General features: G+C 37.3%; 2 protein-coding genes and 1 long non-coding RNA gene across 6 annotated transcripts; 1 reads left to right on the top strand and 2 right to left on the bottom strand.

Moving 5' to 3' along the window:
* Nucleotides 1-4,680: 4,680 nt before the first annotated feature.
* LOC6652331 (proteasome subunit alpha type-1) lies at nt 4,681-5,813 on the bottom strand. The gene is made up of 3 exons (XM_002074514.4): nt 5,737-5,813; nt 5,026-5,664; nt 4,681-4,970 (listed from the first exon to the last, which is right to left on the bottom strand). Exons 1-3 carry the CDS (start codon nt 5,737-5,739, stop codon nt 4,755-4,757), a joined length of 858 nt encoding a protein of 285 aa, XP_002074550.2. The 5' UTR covers nt 5,740-5,813; the 3' UTR covers nt 4,681-4,754.
* Nucleotides 5,814-9,847: 4,034 nt separating this feature from the next.
* LOC124459849 lies at nt 9,848-10,216 on the bottom strand. Its single transcript, XM_047009603.1, has one exon. The coding sequence runs from the start codon at nt 10,214-10,216 to the stop codon at nt 9,848-9,850; it is 369 nt and encodes a 122-aa protein (XP_046865559.1).
* A 5,320-nt stretch (nt 10,217-15,536) lies between these two features.
* On the top strand, nt 15,537-16,905 carry LOC111519580. 4 transcript variants are annotated; one of them, XR_006953929.1, is made up of 4 exons: nt 15,537-15,576; nt 15,663-15,977; nt 16,064-16,211; nt 16,279-16,905. It is a non-coding gene; the product is annotated as an uncharacterized LOC111519580 (long non-coding RNA). The 4 variants fall into 4 exon arrangements; XR_002724405.2 differs by lacking the exon at nt 15,537-15,576 and having other exon boundaries at nt 15,597-15,977; nt 16,036-16,211; XR_002724404.2 differs by lacking the exon at nt 15,537-15,576 and having other exon boundaries at nt 15,597-15,988; nt 16,279-16,904.
* The last annotated feature ends 3,005 nt before the right edge of the window (nt 16,906-19,910 follow it).

Below are 19,910 nucleotides of genomic sequence, written 5' to 3' on the forward strand. Positions count from 1 at the left end.
AAATGAGGGCCAGCTCTGCTTGAGGTAATAAGGACCGTTACATAAAGCCAAACACTATCTTTATGTCGGATTGTTGGACTGCGAAGGGGGTGCATCAAAGCGTAACTTTGATCCCTAAAAGCACATACCCAAAACATAGGTATATAGCGGAGTTCCGGTTACACCACATATTCACTACGATTGGACTTCGGAATCATTGCCCAAAGAGGAGGAACTAGACTGGTCCAAATCCAGAGCCGCCAATTCCTCATCTAAGGGCAATAATTCCTTAAATGTGCCTGATATGCACATTTGCCCAATTGTAGTGAACACATGGTGTAACCGATGTGTATGGTGTTATATATGTCTTTTTAACATGGAACTCCGCTATATACCCATCAAAGTGGTCGAGACGACGGCCGTAGGTCGGTATAACCGCCACATTCTTTCGATGATTTGGGTATGTGCTTTTGTGTCGGGATCAACAAAGTTTTTTGAATGGTTTACGCTTTGATGCACGTACCCTTCATCTTCTAGACAGTTGTATGCCCTCCAACAATCCGACATAAGGGTCGTGTTTGGCTTTATGTAATTTTGAATTACCTCAAGCAGGGTTTTTGCTGTGCGGTTGGGGACAGCGACAAGGAAGCATCGCTGTGTTCCCCTTTCAACCCCACCGAAAACCCACTGGCCCTCAACAACTCTACCTCTGTTGTATTTCCGCTTCGCGAATTTCGCCTCGTCGATTCCGATGATTCGGCCTTCACCCCCCAGTGTTTCCTTCATATTTTCTACCATTTTTAGGTATACCTCCCGAATAAATTTTTTCCATTGGACAATTGTCCTACTGAACATCCCATGCTCATCTTCATTGAACTTCTGCTACATCCTCTGTCCTCCTTAGTACTCCATGAGCAAACAAAAATTCATACAACTCATCATACGTCATTTTGACAAATTTGTTAGGTCACATCCGTTGCATGCCATGGTTAAATTTAAAGTGATTGAAAAATGCGGTCATGAACATAAAACACCGACAACTCATTTTAAAAGGGATCGGAATGTTTTTGGCAGAGTAGAAATTCCATGATCTTCTCTTTCACTCGCTCTTATTTGCATGTATTGAATTGACTCAATCATAACGCATACACTGACACTTTTGATTTAACCGCTAAGTTCGGTCGGCTTTGAACCAAAAAGTCTCCAATTCAAAAGTGTCACTGTATGCATTATGATTGAGTCAATTGATAAAAAAGAGCCAAAAAAGGCGGTTCTTTTGGTCGGTATGTCGACATCATGATGAAATAACATAAGGTGGTCCCGTCGGCAAGAGACATACACTTAACGTATGCACTATGGTCTGGATGTCGATTTTTTTGGCATAAACTACAGTTTGAATGCTAGAGAGTTGAAATTGCCAGCATGCTGGAAATACTAAAAGAAAATTTCAATTTTTTTTTTTTGAAATTGCACCATGGCTTTACCGCGATTTGTCGAAAACTATAAAATTTGACCCGATTGCATACTTTCAGGCTGCATTTTTAAATATTCGGAACTGTTTTGACCAATTAATAATTATATACATGCACAAAATAGATAGTTTAAAATTTTTTTCGTATTCCAGATGGTTATTGTTGACTTTATTGTAGATCCATTCTGATACAGATTTTATTTCTCGATTGTTGCTGCACCAAATATCGATGAGTTCTTTATGACAAAATTCGAACTTGCCTGAATATTATCAAATTAATGGAAAAGGGGGAAAAACGGGGCGAAGACATTAGTTTGCGATCAAAGACGACATATATAGGTACCAACTTGTGTCATTACTTTTTGTCAGCAGGTGTCAGCTTGTTAGTTCTATTCCACGAAACACAGAGAACGCAAAACAATTTTCTAAAAAAATACACATTTATTGGACATTACACAACACTTAAATCCTAAGACTACACATAAAATAAATATATACATTAAAAACTACATACCTTGATGTATATTTTCCATATTTTAAATTATTTTTATGTGCAAAATTCCACAAATGGTGGCACTTTAAACTTTAGGTTTTTTTTCACTTTCCAAATGTCGATTACGCACAAAGCACATGTCCGACTTTGAGACCCTGGTACAAACCCAGGGATGCCATTAAAAAATTTTTTTTATGGATATTTTGTGCTCAGGGTATCTACTTTCATAATCAATTACTAAAACCACCGAATCTTTTCATGAAAATTTGGACTTTATGCCAAAAAAATCGACATCCAGACCATAGTGGTATGCTTGCAATAAGTGCGAGTGAAAGGAATAGTATTCTGAGTGTCTATTGAGGGTGAGCGAGACGGTGATGTGAGTGAGCAAACGTGCACTGAAGTTAAGTGTATACTTCGGTAAGCTTCGGCTTCCGATGAGACCACATTATGTTATTTCATCATGATCGACATCAACACGAATTCATTTTAAGAGCCGAAAAACTGAGCGGCAGGCATAAAGAGAGTCAAGAATATAAAAAAAAAATTTTTCACGTGGCACATGCTATATTTGTACATATGTAAGTACATACATACATATGTACATATGTACATATATAGAATGCCCTCTGCAAATGACCAAGCTGCTAAAATGCAATCTAATATTCATATTCAGATTCACATTTTTTGGCATAAGCTTCAATTAAATTACAAAGATCTGAAATTTCCCAAGCATATTAGTAGAAATGAATTTCGATTTTTGTATTTTCACAATCTGATCACAGTTTTATCGCATTTTGCTCACAACTATAAAATGTTGCATTCTTTTAGGCCTTTCTAAAATATTTACAAAAATTTTTGACAAACACAAATTTGATATTTTGTTTTAAATTTTGGGAAAAAAAAATTTCTGAAATAATAACAACATTCGCCCTCTGGCTAAAATCACCAAAGATTTGGTATAAAGTCAAATATAATACAGGTCGATATTTTTTTACGCTTTGGATATGGTTATAAATTAAGTTAAATTGGAACCCAAAAGTAAGATATAGGCATTCAAAGAACTTTTTGTTTTTTAATTTTGTGTAATCTCTCTCACGATATTCTAAAATTCTCGCATTCAAGATATTCTAAAATCTGTTAAAAATGTACAACAAAATTTCCTTTACTTTCTATAGTAACTTTTGGCAAAACCGAGTTCATATTTGGAATCAGCATAAGCGAATTAGTTAGAAGCACCTCTCAAATTAACATTGTCCCTAATTCGATTAAAAAAAATGCACATGACATAAAGCAAACTTTATTTCAAAATGTTTATTTTTTATTTATACTGCCCGCCACGGTTTTTATACCATACACCCATAGGGTGAAATGGTATATTAAAGTCGCCAAAATGTATGTAACAGGCAGAAGGAAGCATCTCCGACTATAAGAGCTAGAGCCACCAAATTTGGTATGCGGACTCGTGTGGTATGTACAGTTATCGAGTTTGTTTCAAATTTTTGCCACGCCCCCTTAAGCCCCCAGAATTTACATAAGAATGTTTTTCTTAAAAAGTATAACAGATAGAAACATCAAATTTGGTTTATATACTGTAGTTACTTCCATAGAAAATGTGGAAATGCAGTCACAGAGTAATCCTTTCCGCCATCAGCATTTCTATTTTCTTTAGATAAATTTGGAGGCCTTGGAGCAGACAAAAAAAATTTTATTTTTCTTTGTTCTCAACTCAATAAAGTAACCTAATATTAATAATTCGTTCCGTTTTTAAACAATTTTCTTTAAAAAGGTCCCAAAAGAAACTCACAAAAGAAATAGAAATAATAAGAAATATAATTCAAATGCTATCAATTTGCTCTATTTTAAATGAAGCCAAATAATCTTATTTTTAGCATAACTAACACATTAATAAAAAAGTTTTATCGTTGCAAAGCTAGGATGCCATTAAACACATTAATTAAAAATTTATTTATTTCCATTTCAATTTTCCGAAATAGTAAATATTTAAATTAATTGATATCAGAATAAATAACATTTAAAAGAATTTTTAATTAATTTGAATTTTAATGGCTTTCATTCCGTCATACGAAGGTTTGATAATAACGCGTTCAAATTGTTAAACTGAAAGTTCACATTTCATAAATCCTTATAGTGATTAAAAGGACTTAACGATTTGTCAATTCTTTCGTGGTTTGTTTTCTATTCCCTATTTTTTCTTATTGTAATTTAATATTCCATTTAGGTAAATACATATGTAGGTAAACATCTTTAACCTTTTACTTTACGTCATTGCCCATTAAATTAACTCAATTGCACTGAAGTATAACAATTATTATTATCACATTATTATATGGATAAATTTCTGTGAATTGTATTTCGAAATAATAAACTTTTTTTTTTATCAACAATCTATTTGAATTCGCCGCAAAAATTTAATTAAGGCGCCAATTTTTAACCAGAAAATTTGGTATCTGGCAACGCCGTTTGGCGCGCTTTCCAACATTGTCGTAACATTTGGCCACACTATTTTAGCTAGAAGCAGTTAGACTCAGCTATTTTTAGCTTTTATCCCGCTAAAAAGTTCAATTCTCTTTTGTTAATTACACAAAAACTACGAAATAAATCGTCAAGGCGCACCTGAGGTCGTGCTCGTGGAATTTTTCTCTTTCGTTTGATACCAAATTTATGTTGTTTAAGTTTTGTAAGTTTTGTAATAAAACCTTTAAAAACAAAACAGTTTTCTTCAAAATGTACATTTCCTTTAATTATTTCCACAAAAAGTGACATGCACATACATCAATCATATTGAGTTCATTCCATCGTACCTACTGCAACTTGTGGGTCACTGTCACTTGGTCCGGGCTTTGGGTCATCATCTGACCCAGATGTGCCGACAACCTCAGTTGGTTTGCGTTGATCATCTAAACTGTTACTGTTATTGGCCATTTCAAGATATTTGTTGGTTTCCTCGTCAGTTAGAATTGTAAATTTGTTGTAATTTTCCCCTACAATGGCAATGGTAATGTTCTGAAACAAAAACTAATTTTAGTACAGGCGCACAACGCATAACAACATAATTTACCAATTGTGACAAATTTTCGGTTTTAGTTATTAATTCATCATTTGAAAGAGAGCCCCGAATTGCATTTATACCGTGGCATATAATTTCATCCGTGGTACAATCATTAAAACTGCTAAGATGTCGTTCTAAGTAAGTCCTGGCACTTTGAGATCGCGACCCTATAGACATTGCTTTGCAGTTAATATAATTAGCGGAAGGGACCACTTGATAAATATGTGGACCATTTTCATCATATCCAGCAACAAGAAGGCCTACGCCAAAAGGACGCCGATCATATCGTTGAGTAGTAGTTTGCATTTTGTTTCCTAAATTAGTTATTAAACGCGAAATCGGATAAATGCTTTCATAAGAATGTTTGTAATTTAAGCATTCAGAGCGCAACCACTTGCTCAGCACCCTAGCATCGGCCGTAATGCCAGCAATCGAGATACCCAAGTGGTCGTCAATTGGAATAATTTTTCGCTGCGAAGCAGATAACTCGGATAAAGGTTTGCATAAAGCAACAAGAACAGCGTGAGATTTGTTTTTTAATCCAACTGTAGCCGTTCCAAGTTTAACAGCCTCCATCGCATATTCTACTTGATGCAGACGACCTTGGGGACTCCATACTGTAACATCACTATCATATTGATTACGAAACTAAAATAAAACATTGAGTATTAGTAACTTGGTAGTTGTTAATTCTTAGAACAAAAACAAATGATTGCTCACCATTTTTTCAATTCAAAGTTTAAACCGTATCTGAATTGAAAGATGACAAACAGTTTGTTTTATTAAAGATGATAGAAAGTAAACTGATGATTTCGATACGCATCGTGGATATCAATCGCAACCGACTACTACCCTATTTCCACTAAGTACATCTTCCACTAAGATTTCAATATATGTATCTACTTGAATCAAATACAATTTTAATATGCATACCAAACGATCTTATTTTGGTAGTTCAAACACATAGTGCAGAAAATGTTAAGACTTCGATTAAAGGGACGTTCCTATCTCAGGCGGTTCGAATGAAGCGATAATTTCCATATTTTCTGAATGCAACATTAAAATTTTGTCATTCACTTTAAAACATGTACCATTCACATCGAAAATGTAAATATGAATGGCAAAAATAGGAAACATAAACTAAATAAATTTAGCAAAGGGCCAAAAATGTATGACCTATCTAGCCAGAATGTTCTTTCTGGTATTTTAATTTGTCAAAGGTCGTTTTAGAATGAGATTTTCGACGGCAACGAGCTTTCGAACATAAAACTACACGTTCGAAACAAAAAATTATCTGAATTGTTTACAGTTTTAATTCTACTATTTTTTCTTTGTACACAATACTGCAAAGGGATTCTTTTATATGTACATACATATATTTACATAGATACATACAATATATTAAGTTCAGGCTCAATTTAGTTAAAACGCTACTGAAGGGATGCTTATAATACATACAGTTTGGCAAGAAAGTGTTTACACAAGTAAAAATTTCTTCATTTTTCTACTTCAAGATGAAAATAAAACAATAAATAGTAAGTTTTTTCAATATTTTTTGGTTAGGTTAGTTAAAGTAAACAATTATCTTCTAAATTAACAAAAAAAACATAATAATAATGTTTCCAAAAAAAAACACAAGCAAAAACTAGAGAAGGCACAAAAATCCACTGCCAAGAAAGTGTACATACATACATATTCATATACACCTACAGATCTTATAGCTATTTAAAGTCATAAAATATCAAAATTGTATAATTTACTAACTATACATATAAAATATGGATTTTTTTTTAGGTTTTTATTTTGCTCGCTGCACTTTGCCTATGGCAAGCGTAAAATTAACTATTAAGACATGGTGCAGGTTTCTAGTTGGTATTCACATCACATATTAACGTATCTTTCGAAATTTCGCTGCTTAGACAAAAAAAAAAAACTATTTTTATATATTTGCCTAATAAACTGCCAGGCTAAAAAACTTCTTAATAAAAGCAGCAAGTAAGAAAAAAAAGTGTTCAAAATAGCATGCAACTAGCATTGCTACTAGTAACTTCAGTACAAGTTCGAATCTTTAAAAACTTTTCAAAATGAATTTTTTTCCTTTATTTTTTTATTAAAAAATACACAGAAGTTTTTTTAGGTGGCTCACGTGGAAAATTTTTGACTCATATGTACATACATATGTAATACATATTATGTATATACACATACAATATTTTAAATAAATCTTCAATTTAGTTGGAACTCTACACCAAGGATGCTGATAACACATACGCATAATTCTTACATGTGTATTTATGCAAGAAATTTAAAATTAATTATTTTTAATGCTGCGTTTTGCAACTAGTCTGCCTGTGGCATCTATAAAGAGATGGATGGTGCCAGTGGGAATCACTATTGCACATCAACCGTTAATCTCAACCATTTTCCGGAAACAGATCGAGTGGGAATCAGGCCTAAGATTTTGTAGTGCCGAATTTTAGCATCCATTTAACAATCCAAACAAAAATATGGGGAAAAAAAGGGAAAGAATGTTCCTATCTCTGTCGGTTTAATCGACCTTTTTATCCATATTTTCGAATGCAACACGGACAACATGTCAACGAAAATCATAGCTGCATTCTCGTAGACAGTCCTGAATGCACTGCAGACTAGGAGAGCGCAGAGACGATTTGTGGGGCTGATGAGTCGGCGTGTATTCAGCATTAACCGAGAAAGAGCCCTCCCTTTTTGCCCACGAGACTTAAAAACTGGTGAATCACAAGAATCACCTCAGGTCTCGGATAAGAAAAAAATACTCCTTCAATTGTGGAGCCATTGAACATTTTCGTACGGGTTGCGATGCCTCTATAATAAGCATCCGGTGCAATAAAGAGGGAGATCGATTTAATAATTTGTATTATACATACTAATGTTATAGTATCCCTATTTTATAAATGTTCCCGAAGAGGAAATTATCGAAGAGCTGAAATCCCAAGACGTACACTCTGTATTCAAGTTTACCAGAAAAATTGATGGCAATACAAAACCTGCTGGAGTAATTTTGATCATTTTTGATCTTTACAGCTTACCAAGCAAACTGGAAATTTCATGCCACACCGTCAAGGTAAGGGAATATACTCCCAACTCAATGAGGTGCTAGACATGATAGTTGTAAGGTCATACAGATGAAAATTGCAAAAACCTATCCATTTGTGCTACGTGTAATCTAGTCCCCCATCTCCCAAAACCTTGCACTTGCACATTCTGTGCTTACTGTAACGGTGACCTCCACACTTTCTGCCAAAAATCATGTATCTATTTTGGCGACAGATTTTGAAAGAGCTTTCGATCGCGTGTGGCTACATGCAGTGCTTATCTGTCTCGATTGGGGCATCGGTCCAAGGCTTTATAACCTTATAAAGGCCTTCATGAGCAACCTTCAGGGTTCGAGTTAACAACGTTACTTCCAACACCCACAATTTATACAATGGTATCCCACAAGGTTCTCCACTATCCGTTGTTCTATTCATGATTGCGTAAATGTATTGATATACGACGACGACGTGATTATTTTTACCAAAGTGAAAAAGCCTCACTTGCTATATATAAAGCACCGTATGCAAAAGGCTCATTCATAATAGGTACCGACAGTCTCTCTACAATATCAGCCATACGGAACTGGGAACATCGCGATTCTACAATCCAGAAAATACGCAACCTAAGAATTATGCACCAAAAATAGATAATCATCTTCAATACCACAGCCTCATCGGGATTCTTGTCAACGAATACGCTGACAAGTCTGCGGGCGAAATGAGGGTCGCCGTTACCTTCTTTTTGGCTCTCAACGAAAAAAGGCATTCTGCGTGGAGTCTCTTTAATCACAAATACCAAAAGATTAACCCAAGATATTTAAAAATTGTTTTCACTGCCAACCTTCATCCTTGCGGAACCTTCATCCGCCTGCGCATACGAGTTGAAGGCCCTAGCAGAAGTACTCATTAAAAAATCATTAGGTTTAGTAATTATTATTGGATTTAATTTGTTAAACAAATAATTTAAATATAACCTACCAAATTCGTAAGCGCTGTTATATATGTTATACGATAACACTTTTGCACCGCGTATCACCGAATCAGGTCACATCAATCTGATCTGTGGATAATATCAAGCTTATTCATATTTTACTTTTTTGACAAAGCTGGGAATCGTATTGCGCACCATACATAAAGACTTGCGAACAAATTCGGAAAAGACCCATTATTTTGGGGGCAGTCTCCAGATTGGCCCAAAGGTTTTATTTCATGGATAAAAGACGATGCAGAACTTTGTTAACTGTTACTTCTTATTGAGTGTTGAGTTTGGCGCTAAGGTTCGATGATTTAGCGGGCCCACAAGAAAACACTTCAATTTTCACGTGATACTTCATTTATTTCTTCCACGTGTATTTCTTATGCTAATGGTAGGTTAAGTGGGTGTGTGTATGGTGTGTGTGCCGTATGCGAGTCGTCGGTAGTTGAGCCGTCGTATGCGAGCCGGTCGCGAGCCGCTATAAATTAATCGCCCTTACTTGCAGTTGTAACCAAACTGTTCTGTCCGCCGCTTGGTAACAAGCATAGAACCTAACATGTAAGATTAAAGCGCAAGATGCAACGGTTAATTTCCCAGCACGTAGGCTGGCGCTTAAGTATAAGTATGAAAATGAAAGAGAATGAGTGATATGAGTTAACCTATTGGTGGCTGTGTCGGGTCTGCTGGGCAGTTAGCGGATGTCGTCGACAACAGTCTTGACGGAACGAACAAGTCGCTCCAATGCTCACCCCATATGAGGAGCGGCTGGTGGATTAAATTTTCATTTCATATCATCGAACGCCGGTTGCACGGCGTTAAAGTTGATCGTCTGCGCTTTGTCACAGATAATCTTTTCGGCAGCTATGAAGTTAGTGCCATTGTCGCTGTAAATTTCTCTTGGGGTCCCGCGCCGATTGATGAAGTTTCGGATGCATATTATGCGCGATGCAGTGTCCAAAGAGCACGCCAGTTCTATATGCACTGCCCGTACGATTTGGAAGGTGAAAATAACGCCCCATCTTTTTTCGCTTTGCCGACCTACAGCAACCAAAAAGGGCCCGAAGTAGTCCATACCGACGTAAGTCAAGGGACGTTGATAGGCAGCTAGCCTGGCGATGGGCAAGGGAGCCATTTGCGGTGGAACAGGCATGACGCTCTCATTTTTACAGCGTTGGCAAGACTTCCGCATGCCTCTGTATAAGACCTGTAGGCGTGGTATTTAAAACATGCCTCGAATCCTGTTAATACACGTCTCATGGGATGTGTGGTCTATTTCCTGATGATACCAGTTTACTATGAGCCGAGTAATGTGGTCCCCATATGGGAGCAGTATTTGGTTTTGGCCGTTTAGGTTTTCTGCTCGCCCTCGGGTACGCAGAAGCCGGTTTTCGTCTAGGAAGATATTCAAACATATGAGTTTAGAATTTGTTTTTAAAAGTTTACCTCTAGTTAATTTGTGAATTTCTGGATTGAATTCAGATGACTGCGCATGCCGCAGTAGGAGTGTGCGTGCCTGCTAAATCATCTCGTAAGACACCTCTGTAGGTGGCGATGCCTTCTTTTGTTTCGCATTCAGTTTCTCAATATAGAGAATAAAGCGCGCTAGAGCTTGATATAGCCTGCGCCAATCCATTGGCGAATTGTCAATGAAGAGTATGTTATGCCTGACTTCAGCATTGTTTGGTGGCACCAAATCATCGCATTTTTGCCACTCGTGTTGTGGCTGCAGCAAATAGTCTGGACCGTGTAGCCAAGTTTTATATTTATTGGCGTTGCTTGTTTTAGTAGCAAGATCTGCAGGGTTAAGGTTGGTTGGAACTAGAGAGCTGCATGAATGATAGAAAAATCAATTCGAGTTAACAACATTCAAAACCAAATGAATGAATTGAATGACTTTGAAAATCGACTTCAAGTAAATGAGTGTGCGACGTAAAAATCAGTCGCACAACATTCAAACGAAACAAAACGAATTGAATGAGTTAGAAAGTGAGTCAATGATTTGCTATGATTCGAATGCATTCGAATTCCGATTCTGATTTTAGTATTTATTTGTATTGTATATTTTTGAACTATATATGATTACTATACGACAAAACTAGAGTGGTCAGTGGCTCAGTGGGGACCTACTCAGACTACAATACTATTGTTATCGGGTTCAAACCCTCTACAGAGATAGGGAAGGATTTTTTTTTTCCAACTAGTAAAGTAATATTAAAAGGTAGATCCATCGTGTATATGATGGATTAGAGAATATGATTTTTTTTTATTTTATATTAGGTAGCCTCATTTATGTTTTCACGGTTCGTGGCAACTAGGAATCTAATTTAGAAAAATTAGATTTTACAAGATTTGTCCCAAATTGTCAAATCCAAAACTGCGTAATAAAGTTTTTGGTGTATAGCATACATTTTTGATAAAATAATTAGTTTTTGTTGCTTTTAAACATCCCAATAAAATGAGTCAATTTGAATAATTCTAAAGATTTGAGTGCCTTAGTACAATTCAATGCTTTGACACTCAATTCATTGCCTTTCATTAAACAGAGTTACGTATTTTTAGAGATATGACAAGTACTAACTCACACTCATTCATTTTATTGTGTAGTTGTCACTCATTCATTTGAATTCAATTCGAATGGATTCATTTGACTTTGACTTTTCTGTCATTCATGCAGCTCTCTAGTTGGAACCCAGTTCCATTGGCTAACGTTTGTGAATTCCAGTATTTCGCCCACGCGGTGCATAACGAATTGCAGAAACTTTCGTGGATCCATACGAAGCCATTTGAGAACAGTCTTTGAGTCGGACCAATAGCTGAACTAACATCTCGGGATGGTCAGTCCGGCGATTGTTGTAAGAATCCGTTTCATTTGGGAAACAATGCGTCTGGTAAACCAGCATCCCAGCCAATGCCGCTTCTCCACACTTCTTGCAGTAGGATTTTCAGCTCTATTGTAAAGCATGAGATGAAGCCGAGGATATCTCTGACTTGAGTTGCGATGTTTCCGACTTCGCCATTGTAAAATCATCCATGTAGTGGTAGTCCTTTACGGCTTGTGGTGCTTGAGGGTACTGTTGACAAAATCGATCTGCATTTTTGTATCGAATAAAGTGTGCAATGCAGGGTGCGCAGTTGATTCCATAACATAGACGTTAGGCTCTTGTCTCTCGTATTTGCTGTCAAACCACAGAAACCTTTGCGCATGGGTGTCTGCTGGTCTCACTAGTATCTGGTGGAACATTTCGTCGATATCGCCACAGATCGCCACTCGTCCCACTCGGAATGAGAGTAAGAAGTCAAGCAGGGAGTTTAGGAGATCTGGACCACTCCAGATGTAGTCAATTAGGGCCTTGCCGCAGGATTGGGCGGCTGCATCCCATACAAGCCGGACCTTCTCTGGTTTATTTGGATTTTTAGTTATGAAGGTTGGTAGATACCATGTCCGTCTGTTTGGTGCAGCTATTTCCTCCGGCGTCAGCATGCGAGCGTAGCCCTTTTCGACGAGGTTTTCGACTTGCTTGGTGATTTGCTCCTTCAACTGTGGTTGTCGGGAAAATTGCTTTTGTAGGCATTTAAGCCGTTTTAGTGCGTTTGCGTAGCTATCAGGTAATGCCATTCTTCAAGGCGGTAGTAGATTCAAGTCTGGTTAGAGCTTGGGTTTCTTCTGGTGATGATAGCGGTTTTGCTGTGGAAGCGTCTAATGAGAACGCTTGTTTGATGATCTCATGCAGCTTGGCGTCTGCGTCTTTGCAGCCACACTTGTGAACGCTCACATTAGCTCTAGTGGCCCTTGATGGCGTGGAGCTTTGGAGTGCCCATCCTAGTCGCGTCTTTCACGCTATTGGTTGATGCCATGCCCCGTCTTTGATTTTAAGGGGTACGGCGAGGTTCCAGTTATTTGTGCCGATTAGGATGCTTGGGCGTGCGTTGGTGAATGATGCTATCGGTAGTCCCGCTAGGTGGGTGAATTCCTTGGCGAGAGCCCTTATGTCGATAGACTGTACAGGTAGATCCAGGTTATCTACACTGTGAACTTCTTTCAAGTAGAATTGATTGCCATTATGTGGATTGGCAACCGTAAGCGTGACACGTTCCGATGCGTTTTCTTCGCGTGTTGTATCATTGGTCTATTTTAGGCACAGTGGATCTGGAACGCCTTTTAAGCCGAGCTGCTTAAAGATCTTGTTGTCGATGAGATAGTGCCGATCCTTCATCTAGAAATGCAAAAGTGTTAGTAACTTTTGTTTTATTGATGATTTGTATTGGAATGACACGGAAATAGGTTGAGCCAGACTCTCTGGATCGCTGGGTGTGCTTGCCCTCCGGCGTATGCACGTTGGTGACCATAGCTGGCCTGTTTAGGCTGCTGGATTTCGCAGCCTCTGGTATTGGCTGCATCTCGTGGATCAATGGGTGATGTTTGCTTCGGCAGCCTTGTATGCCGCAAACCTTTACACGTTGGCACTTTTGGTGATGACGGTTTAGGCATTATTGACAGAGCTTATGATTTTTCAGAAAAGACATCTTTCGTTGATGTCGCGTGGCTTTCAACGGTGGGCAGCTGTGTATTTTGTGCCCAGGTTCGCAACATACGACGCACGTAATTTCTTTGACCTGCTCTTTAGTTGCTTCTGCGTGATGATTTAGGCTTCCGCTCTTCTTATGGTAAACCCTGCTTCAGCTATGTCGTAGATCCATTGGTAAAAGATTCCATTGATGGTATCGTAGTGTCTTTGGGAAACCTTGCTCACTGCAGCTTCAGTTGTGTGGGGAGTTTCTCTAGTAGCTCTTGTACGAGCATTGGATTCTGCATGTAACCTGTGAGTACACATGCTTCCATCGTTGAGTAGATGTTTCGTACACTCAGTGCGTATTCCATAAGGTTCAAGCTTATCTTTAGGAGTTATTGAATTAATTTACGTGCTTTTCCTTTTAGGCTAGTTTGCAGGCCTGTTTTGAGTATTTGTGAAATTCCAGGGCGCCATCGCCGTTGAACTTAAGTGCGGTTGTTCGCGTGTTACAGTAGCGTGTTGTTTGGGGTTAGAAACGGCAGATGCGGTGCCTCGTGTTCGTAATGCCACGTGTCACGCAAAGCTGAGTGTGTGACCATTGCTTTTTGTTTGGCAGAAGTAAAAATAGGAACAGCTCTGCTAGCTGTGTCCTGGAATATTTTTGGCGGACATAGTCCAAAGTCCCGATCCGGTTCTGGTAGCGCGGGTTTGTTGGTGACGAAGTAGCCTGAGGTTCGCCTGCTCGTGTGGTATTTCCGAGGTTCTGCATATCGTTGCTTAATGTGGTTGTGATGACTTTCGTTGACACGTTGACGCAGTCGCAGTTTCAGCTGTTCTCAGATTTCTCGTCTATTACTCCAACGCAGTCGAAATGATACCAGGAACAACATCGATTGCATTGCACCATGCGGTCATTGTCTTCCTGTATGCATTTCTTGCAATGATATATTCCACTTGATAAGTCTTGCGTTGCCATGGTTTACCAATCAGTTTATAGATTAATTTTTAGATTAATTTATACAATTAATCTGTAGAATTATTTTATAGAATTAATTCATGGCCTATAATTTGTAGAATGTTTGAGTTTGGCGCTAAGGTTGGATGTTTAAGCGGGCCCACAAGAAAACACTTCACTTTTTACGTGATACTTCATTTATTTTTTCCACGTGTATTTCTTATGCTAATGGTAGGCTAAGTGGGTGTGTGTTTGGTGTGTGTGCCGTATGCGAGTCGTCGGTATTTGAATGTGAGCCGGTCGTGAGCCGCTATAAATTAATCGCCCATACTCGCTGTTGTAACCAAACTGTTCTGTCCGCCGCTTGGTAACAAGCTTAGAACCTAACGTGTAAGCTTAAAGCGCAAGATGCAACGGTTAATTTCCCATAACGTAGGCTGGCGCTTAAGTATAAGTATGAAAATGAAAGAGAATGAGTAATATGAGTTAACCTATTGGTGGTTGCGTAGGGTCTGCTGGGCAGTTAGCGGATTTCGGCGGCACCATTGAGTTTCCATCTTAGTTTATATTACAATATGACGCCTGGATACCAAGATAGAGTGACCTGCACTTCGTTCGTTTTTGGATTGGAGTACGTTGAAATCTTCGTTCTAGCAGTAATAATTGTTTTGAGTTTCGATTTGGGGTACAATCGATAACTTTGGACTCCAGGGAATGGAAATGAAACAAAATCTTAATTTAGTAAATTCAAAATGTGAACTGATTTTATTTATATAATTATTGAATTAACTTACCGACGATTTCCGGTGTTGAAAACAATTTTTATTTTAGGATCCAAATTGGCCATTAACCAGCTTCCAATTGTTCTATTCTAGGTTAATTCATAATTACAAGTGTTTTCCACAACGTAGCCACAACAATGGAAGATTGTATGTTATACAAAAAGTTATTTGTTTTTCAAAAAAGTAGGAACACGATATCGAATGTAAAGTATCGATAATGTACTCATGAGTAGTATCGGAACTTAAGTATTGATGTTGCAAGGTATCGAGTATTTATTTATGTGCGCTAAATCTTTTTAATTTACATTATTTTTAAATATCCCACTCCTTCTCCGTACAATCACTTAGGAACAGCAGCTTGTAAAGCCGTTTCGGTGAAAGTCGGTTGCGAGTTTTGGTCATAGTACTCCCAGCTTTAGAGAACAAACGTTCAGAGGGCACAGGTGTCGCAGGAATTCCCAAATGCTTCTTTGAATTTTTGTATAGTTTTGAATATACCACTTTCATGTCATCCCATTGTTTTAAAGGGTCGAATGAATGGTATTCACCAGTATGACTTTCATCTAGAGCAACAGTGGCTATGCAAGGAGACATAAGATTATCATTATGCAAAAAATGAACAGTAACTCCTAAATAACTGAAAACTCGGTCCAAACATCACATGTTAGTACCACGTGAGCTACATTTTTAAACGTGCTTTGAATTCTAAAATGCATTATAGTATAAAAATCATCCAATTGTGCTTTTAGCGTATCAACGCTTGGAATTTTAAATGCTGGGCAGGCTTTTTTCATCAATTTGTTAAATCGACGCAGAGTTTTGAATGATCTTGCCCGCCACCCGAATACGAAATTTTGCGTTCCATTGATTGTGTAATGGTCAGTCGGTTTTTTTTAGGTGACTCACATATACATACATATTTTCCGCATAGATGTCATTTTCTGCATATATTATTTCATTCCAGAAAGAAATTGGGCGGGAGCCAGGATCCTTTGGCAAAGGTTAGTCGACACTATGAGCCCACTATGAAGCATGGCGGTGGAAGTGTCATGGTTGGGGCATGCATGGCGGCTTCGGGAGTTGGAATCCTGGTTTTGATCGAAGGCACAATGGACAGACATATGTATCTATCAGTTTTAAAGGAGAATTTACTTTAGAGTGGAGAGAAATTAGGTCTAGAGGGCCGATTCCGATTTTATTAAGACAATGACCTAAAACACAAATCCGGCATTGTGAAGTCCTGGTTGAGCTGGGATTGCCCACATGTGGTCAGTCCTCCTGTCCAGTTTCCTGACCTTAATGTGATTGAAAATTTGTGGGCAAAATTTGACATGACCATGCGGAAAAGGTCAATTTCCAATAAAAATGACCTTAAAAATGCCCCACTGGAAGAATGGGTAAAAATATCACCTGAAGTCACCAAAAAATTGGTTTCCTCAATGGAAACAAGCATTAAAGAGGTGATTAAACAAAATGGGGGACACACCAAATACTAGTTTAATTTGTTTAGAATAAATTTTTAGGGTTAAATGCATTGCACGAAATAAGCTGTGACATAGAAAAGCCACTGATATTCATTTTTTTAATTTTTAAAAGTTATTTTAAAAGTAACAAAAACAATAAAGTAACTAAATATAGTATAAATGATCACTAAATGAAACTGCATTTAAATTTTTTTGATATCTTCAATAGTTTAAGAGGTACACGCTGTTAAAGTTTTTCTACACCCCTGCACGAAATAAGCTGTGAGCCACTTTTCTACAATTTTTCTAAAACTCAAATCCTTTCGTGATCGCACGTGTCTGAGTGATGCAATAAGTGGGTCCGAAGAGGTTGCTAGCATGTTAAAAAGGTCTTCCTTTTGTCTAACACGAGAAGTTTTTAATATATTAGTGTATCTAAACCTTTTGTAGTCCTTGTTTTTACATTCCTGTGCTTCTTCGGATAGGCTCTCCAATTGGTAAACACTGATATTCTATTAAATCCTTTCCGTGACCCAAAATCGTATGTACCGTGGGGGTAAGTTTTTTTTCGGATACAATTCAGTCAAAAGTTGAGCAGTTTTTGAAGTACATTCGGCTAATTTTTTACCATTTACCATTTTCTTGCAATTTATAACATTCAAGATAACAGCCAACCTTTTAATGATCTCTTAACACCTGTTATTAAAGAAGTTATTTTATCATTTTCAAAAAATCTCCTTTAAGTATTTCTATCATTTCTACCATGTGCTTTGGGCAGTCAACTTTCAGTCCTAGCTTCCGAGAGAATCTCCTATCTACTCTGTGTATCCTCACAAGGTGTATTATCTGTTTTGGTTTCTCTGGCCGAGGAAGTGTGTAAGCTAGCTTGAGAATAACATCCATACACTATATTCTGCAATGCAGCGTAGAAATTCCATATTCGTAGAATTTCTCCTCCAATTCCTAATTGGACTCCGCAACGTTGAACGTGTTTGTAATTTTGTTAAAGAATTTTCCACCAATGATTGTCAGGAAAAAATCAAACTAACCCGTAAATGTTTTTTTACTCTTAGTTTGTATTAATTAGGAAAAAAACAAAACTATTCACATCCAATTAGGTAAGCGGAAATAAAAAATCTAACATTCTAGAAAGGCATATAAATAAACAGGTAATATTTACAAATCAGCATCATGCAATGCATGCGCTATTCTTCTTATACCTGTAGCGCATTTTTTAGGCGAGATTTTATGGCTTACGCATAGGTGTCGCAAATTTACGCAGATTGGGACCATATACATCTGATAGGTTAATATTTCACCTACGTAGTCCGGTATTGGTACTAGTTGATCCCTGTTAGTTCGGTTCCACTAAAGTTCAAAAAACGCTATGCTATTAATTAAGAACATACGTTTTAGTTAATCCAAAAAAATTGATTGTTGAAATCGCCCAATATTCAGTTTAAAAGTTGCGATTTTTTGTAAAAGTTATCATTTATTTCAAAAATTTTTTGGATTCCTAATCTCTGAAGTATTCCCTAACGATTGCATATCATGTGCCAAACGCGATCATGAAAAAATTGATTTTTGCAACGCTATCCGAGCAGAGGCCCAACTGTGTGGCGTCGCAAATTGAGTGGCGTGGTTCACGTAGTCCCGCGTAATTCTTATATCCTTGCAATTAGGGTGGAAACAGTGATTGATTGTAGGCCATTCTTTCGCAAACATTAGCTTTTGCGTTTTAACGTTATATCTAAAACGTTTTTCCAATTTGATGGCTATAGGTAAGGAAAGAGTTACCAATAAAGTTGCAAGGGTGTACAAACTTTGACGCGGTCGAATTTAGCCGTGGCCCTCTGGTTTTTACTCGATACCGCTCCAGAGATACTTTATAAGGGACTAAATACACCTTTTTTCCAAAAAATCTAAAAATTTTTTCGTTGGTTAATGGTTTGAGTTGACCTGTTCGACCTGGGGAATTATCACTGCAATGCTCTTCCAAAAAAAGGCCTCTAAGGGAGGACCTTAAAAACTATTCAATATTTTTCCACGGAATTTCGCACAAACATTGTTAATTAAGTGTACTATCAAAAAATGAAAACATTCGTCTAATGAAATATTTGCTACATACCTAAAAAAATCGAAAATTTCCTCTTTTTTTTGACAAAGAAGGTATATAACCCCTTAAGTATAAATATAGGAACAAGAGTATGAAGTATAAAATGTAACCAATAAGTATCGATATTTTTCAAATTCAAAATATGAACTGGTTTTATTTAACAAAGTGTTGTGTATGTAAATGAACTCTCTTTTTTGGGTTGAAAATTGTTTATATTTCATGCTCAGCGTTGGTTACTTGATACCGCTCCGTTGTTATAATCTTAATTGTTTTCCACAGAGTATGGATGGTTTGGTTTTAAGCAATAATTGTCATAGGAATCTTTATGACCTATTTTATACCCTTGCAGAGGGTATAATAAAATTAGTCAGATGTTTGTAACGCACAGAAGGAGACGTTTCCGACCACTTGAAGTATATATATTCTTGATCAGCATGAGAAGCTGAGTTGATATGGTCATGTCCGTCTGTCCGTCCGCCCGTCTGTGCGTATGCGTTTTACTCATCTTAAGAGTATCCCCATGAAAATTGCTGATTTTTGTTTTAATCTTTTGTTTCCTTTTGTATATTTCTTTGGTGCATCTGATTTGGTGAAGCCATTTCAGATGAACACGATGTTAATTCTTAAACAACAAATGTGACAAATTTTATTAAAAACATTGGTGAAACCATCTTAGATAACTGCGGTATTTGATCTTTAAACATTCTGTTAAAGAACCCAAATGTGGCGAGCACGAGTATGACCAAATATGTATATAATGGAAGTTTAACCCTAGCAAATTATGATCTTGCTTTAAGGACTCCATCTCATAGGCAATGATCTTTCCAATTTTTCCGCATAATATGTTTGCTGATAGTGCCCTCCATACTAAATTACGCGCAATTCTGATATTGCAGATATATACCTATATATTAGAGAGCTGCATGAATGAGAGAAAAGTCAAAGTCAAATGAATCCATTCGAATTGAATTCAAATGAATGAGTGACAACTACACAATAAAATGAATGAGTGTGAGT

Source organism: Drosophila willistoni, assembly GCF_018902025.1.
Source record: "Drosophila willistoni isolate 14030-0811.24 chromosome 2L unlocalized genomic scaffold, UCI_dwil_1.1 Seg168, whole genome shotgun sequence".
NCBI classification, from domain to species: domain Eukaryota; kingdom Metazoa; phylum Arthropoda; class Insecta; order Diptera; family Drosophilidae; genus Drosophila; species Drosophila willistoni.

Coding starts and splice junctions, on each gene's coding strand:
- LOC124459849 (XM_047009603.1), bottom strand. CDS start 10,216: ATGCCTGTTCCACCGCAAATGGCTCCCTTGCCCATCGCCAGGCTAGCT.
- LOC6652331 (XM_002074514.4), bottom strand. Junction 4,971..5,025: donor CCGAAAATTTGTCACAATTG/GTAAATTATGTT, acceptor TTTTTGTTTCAG/AACATTACCATTGCCATTGT.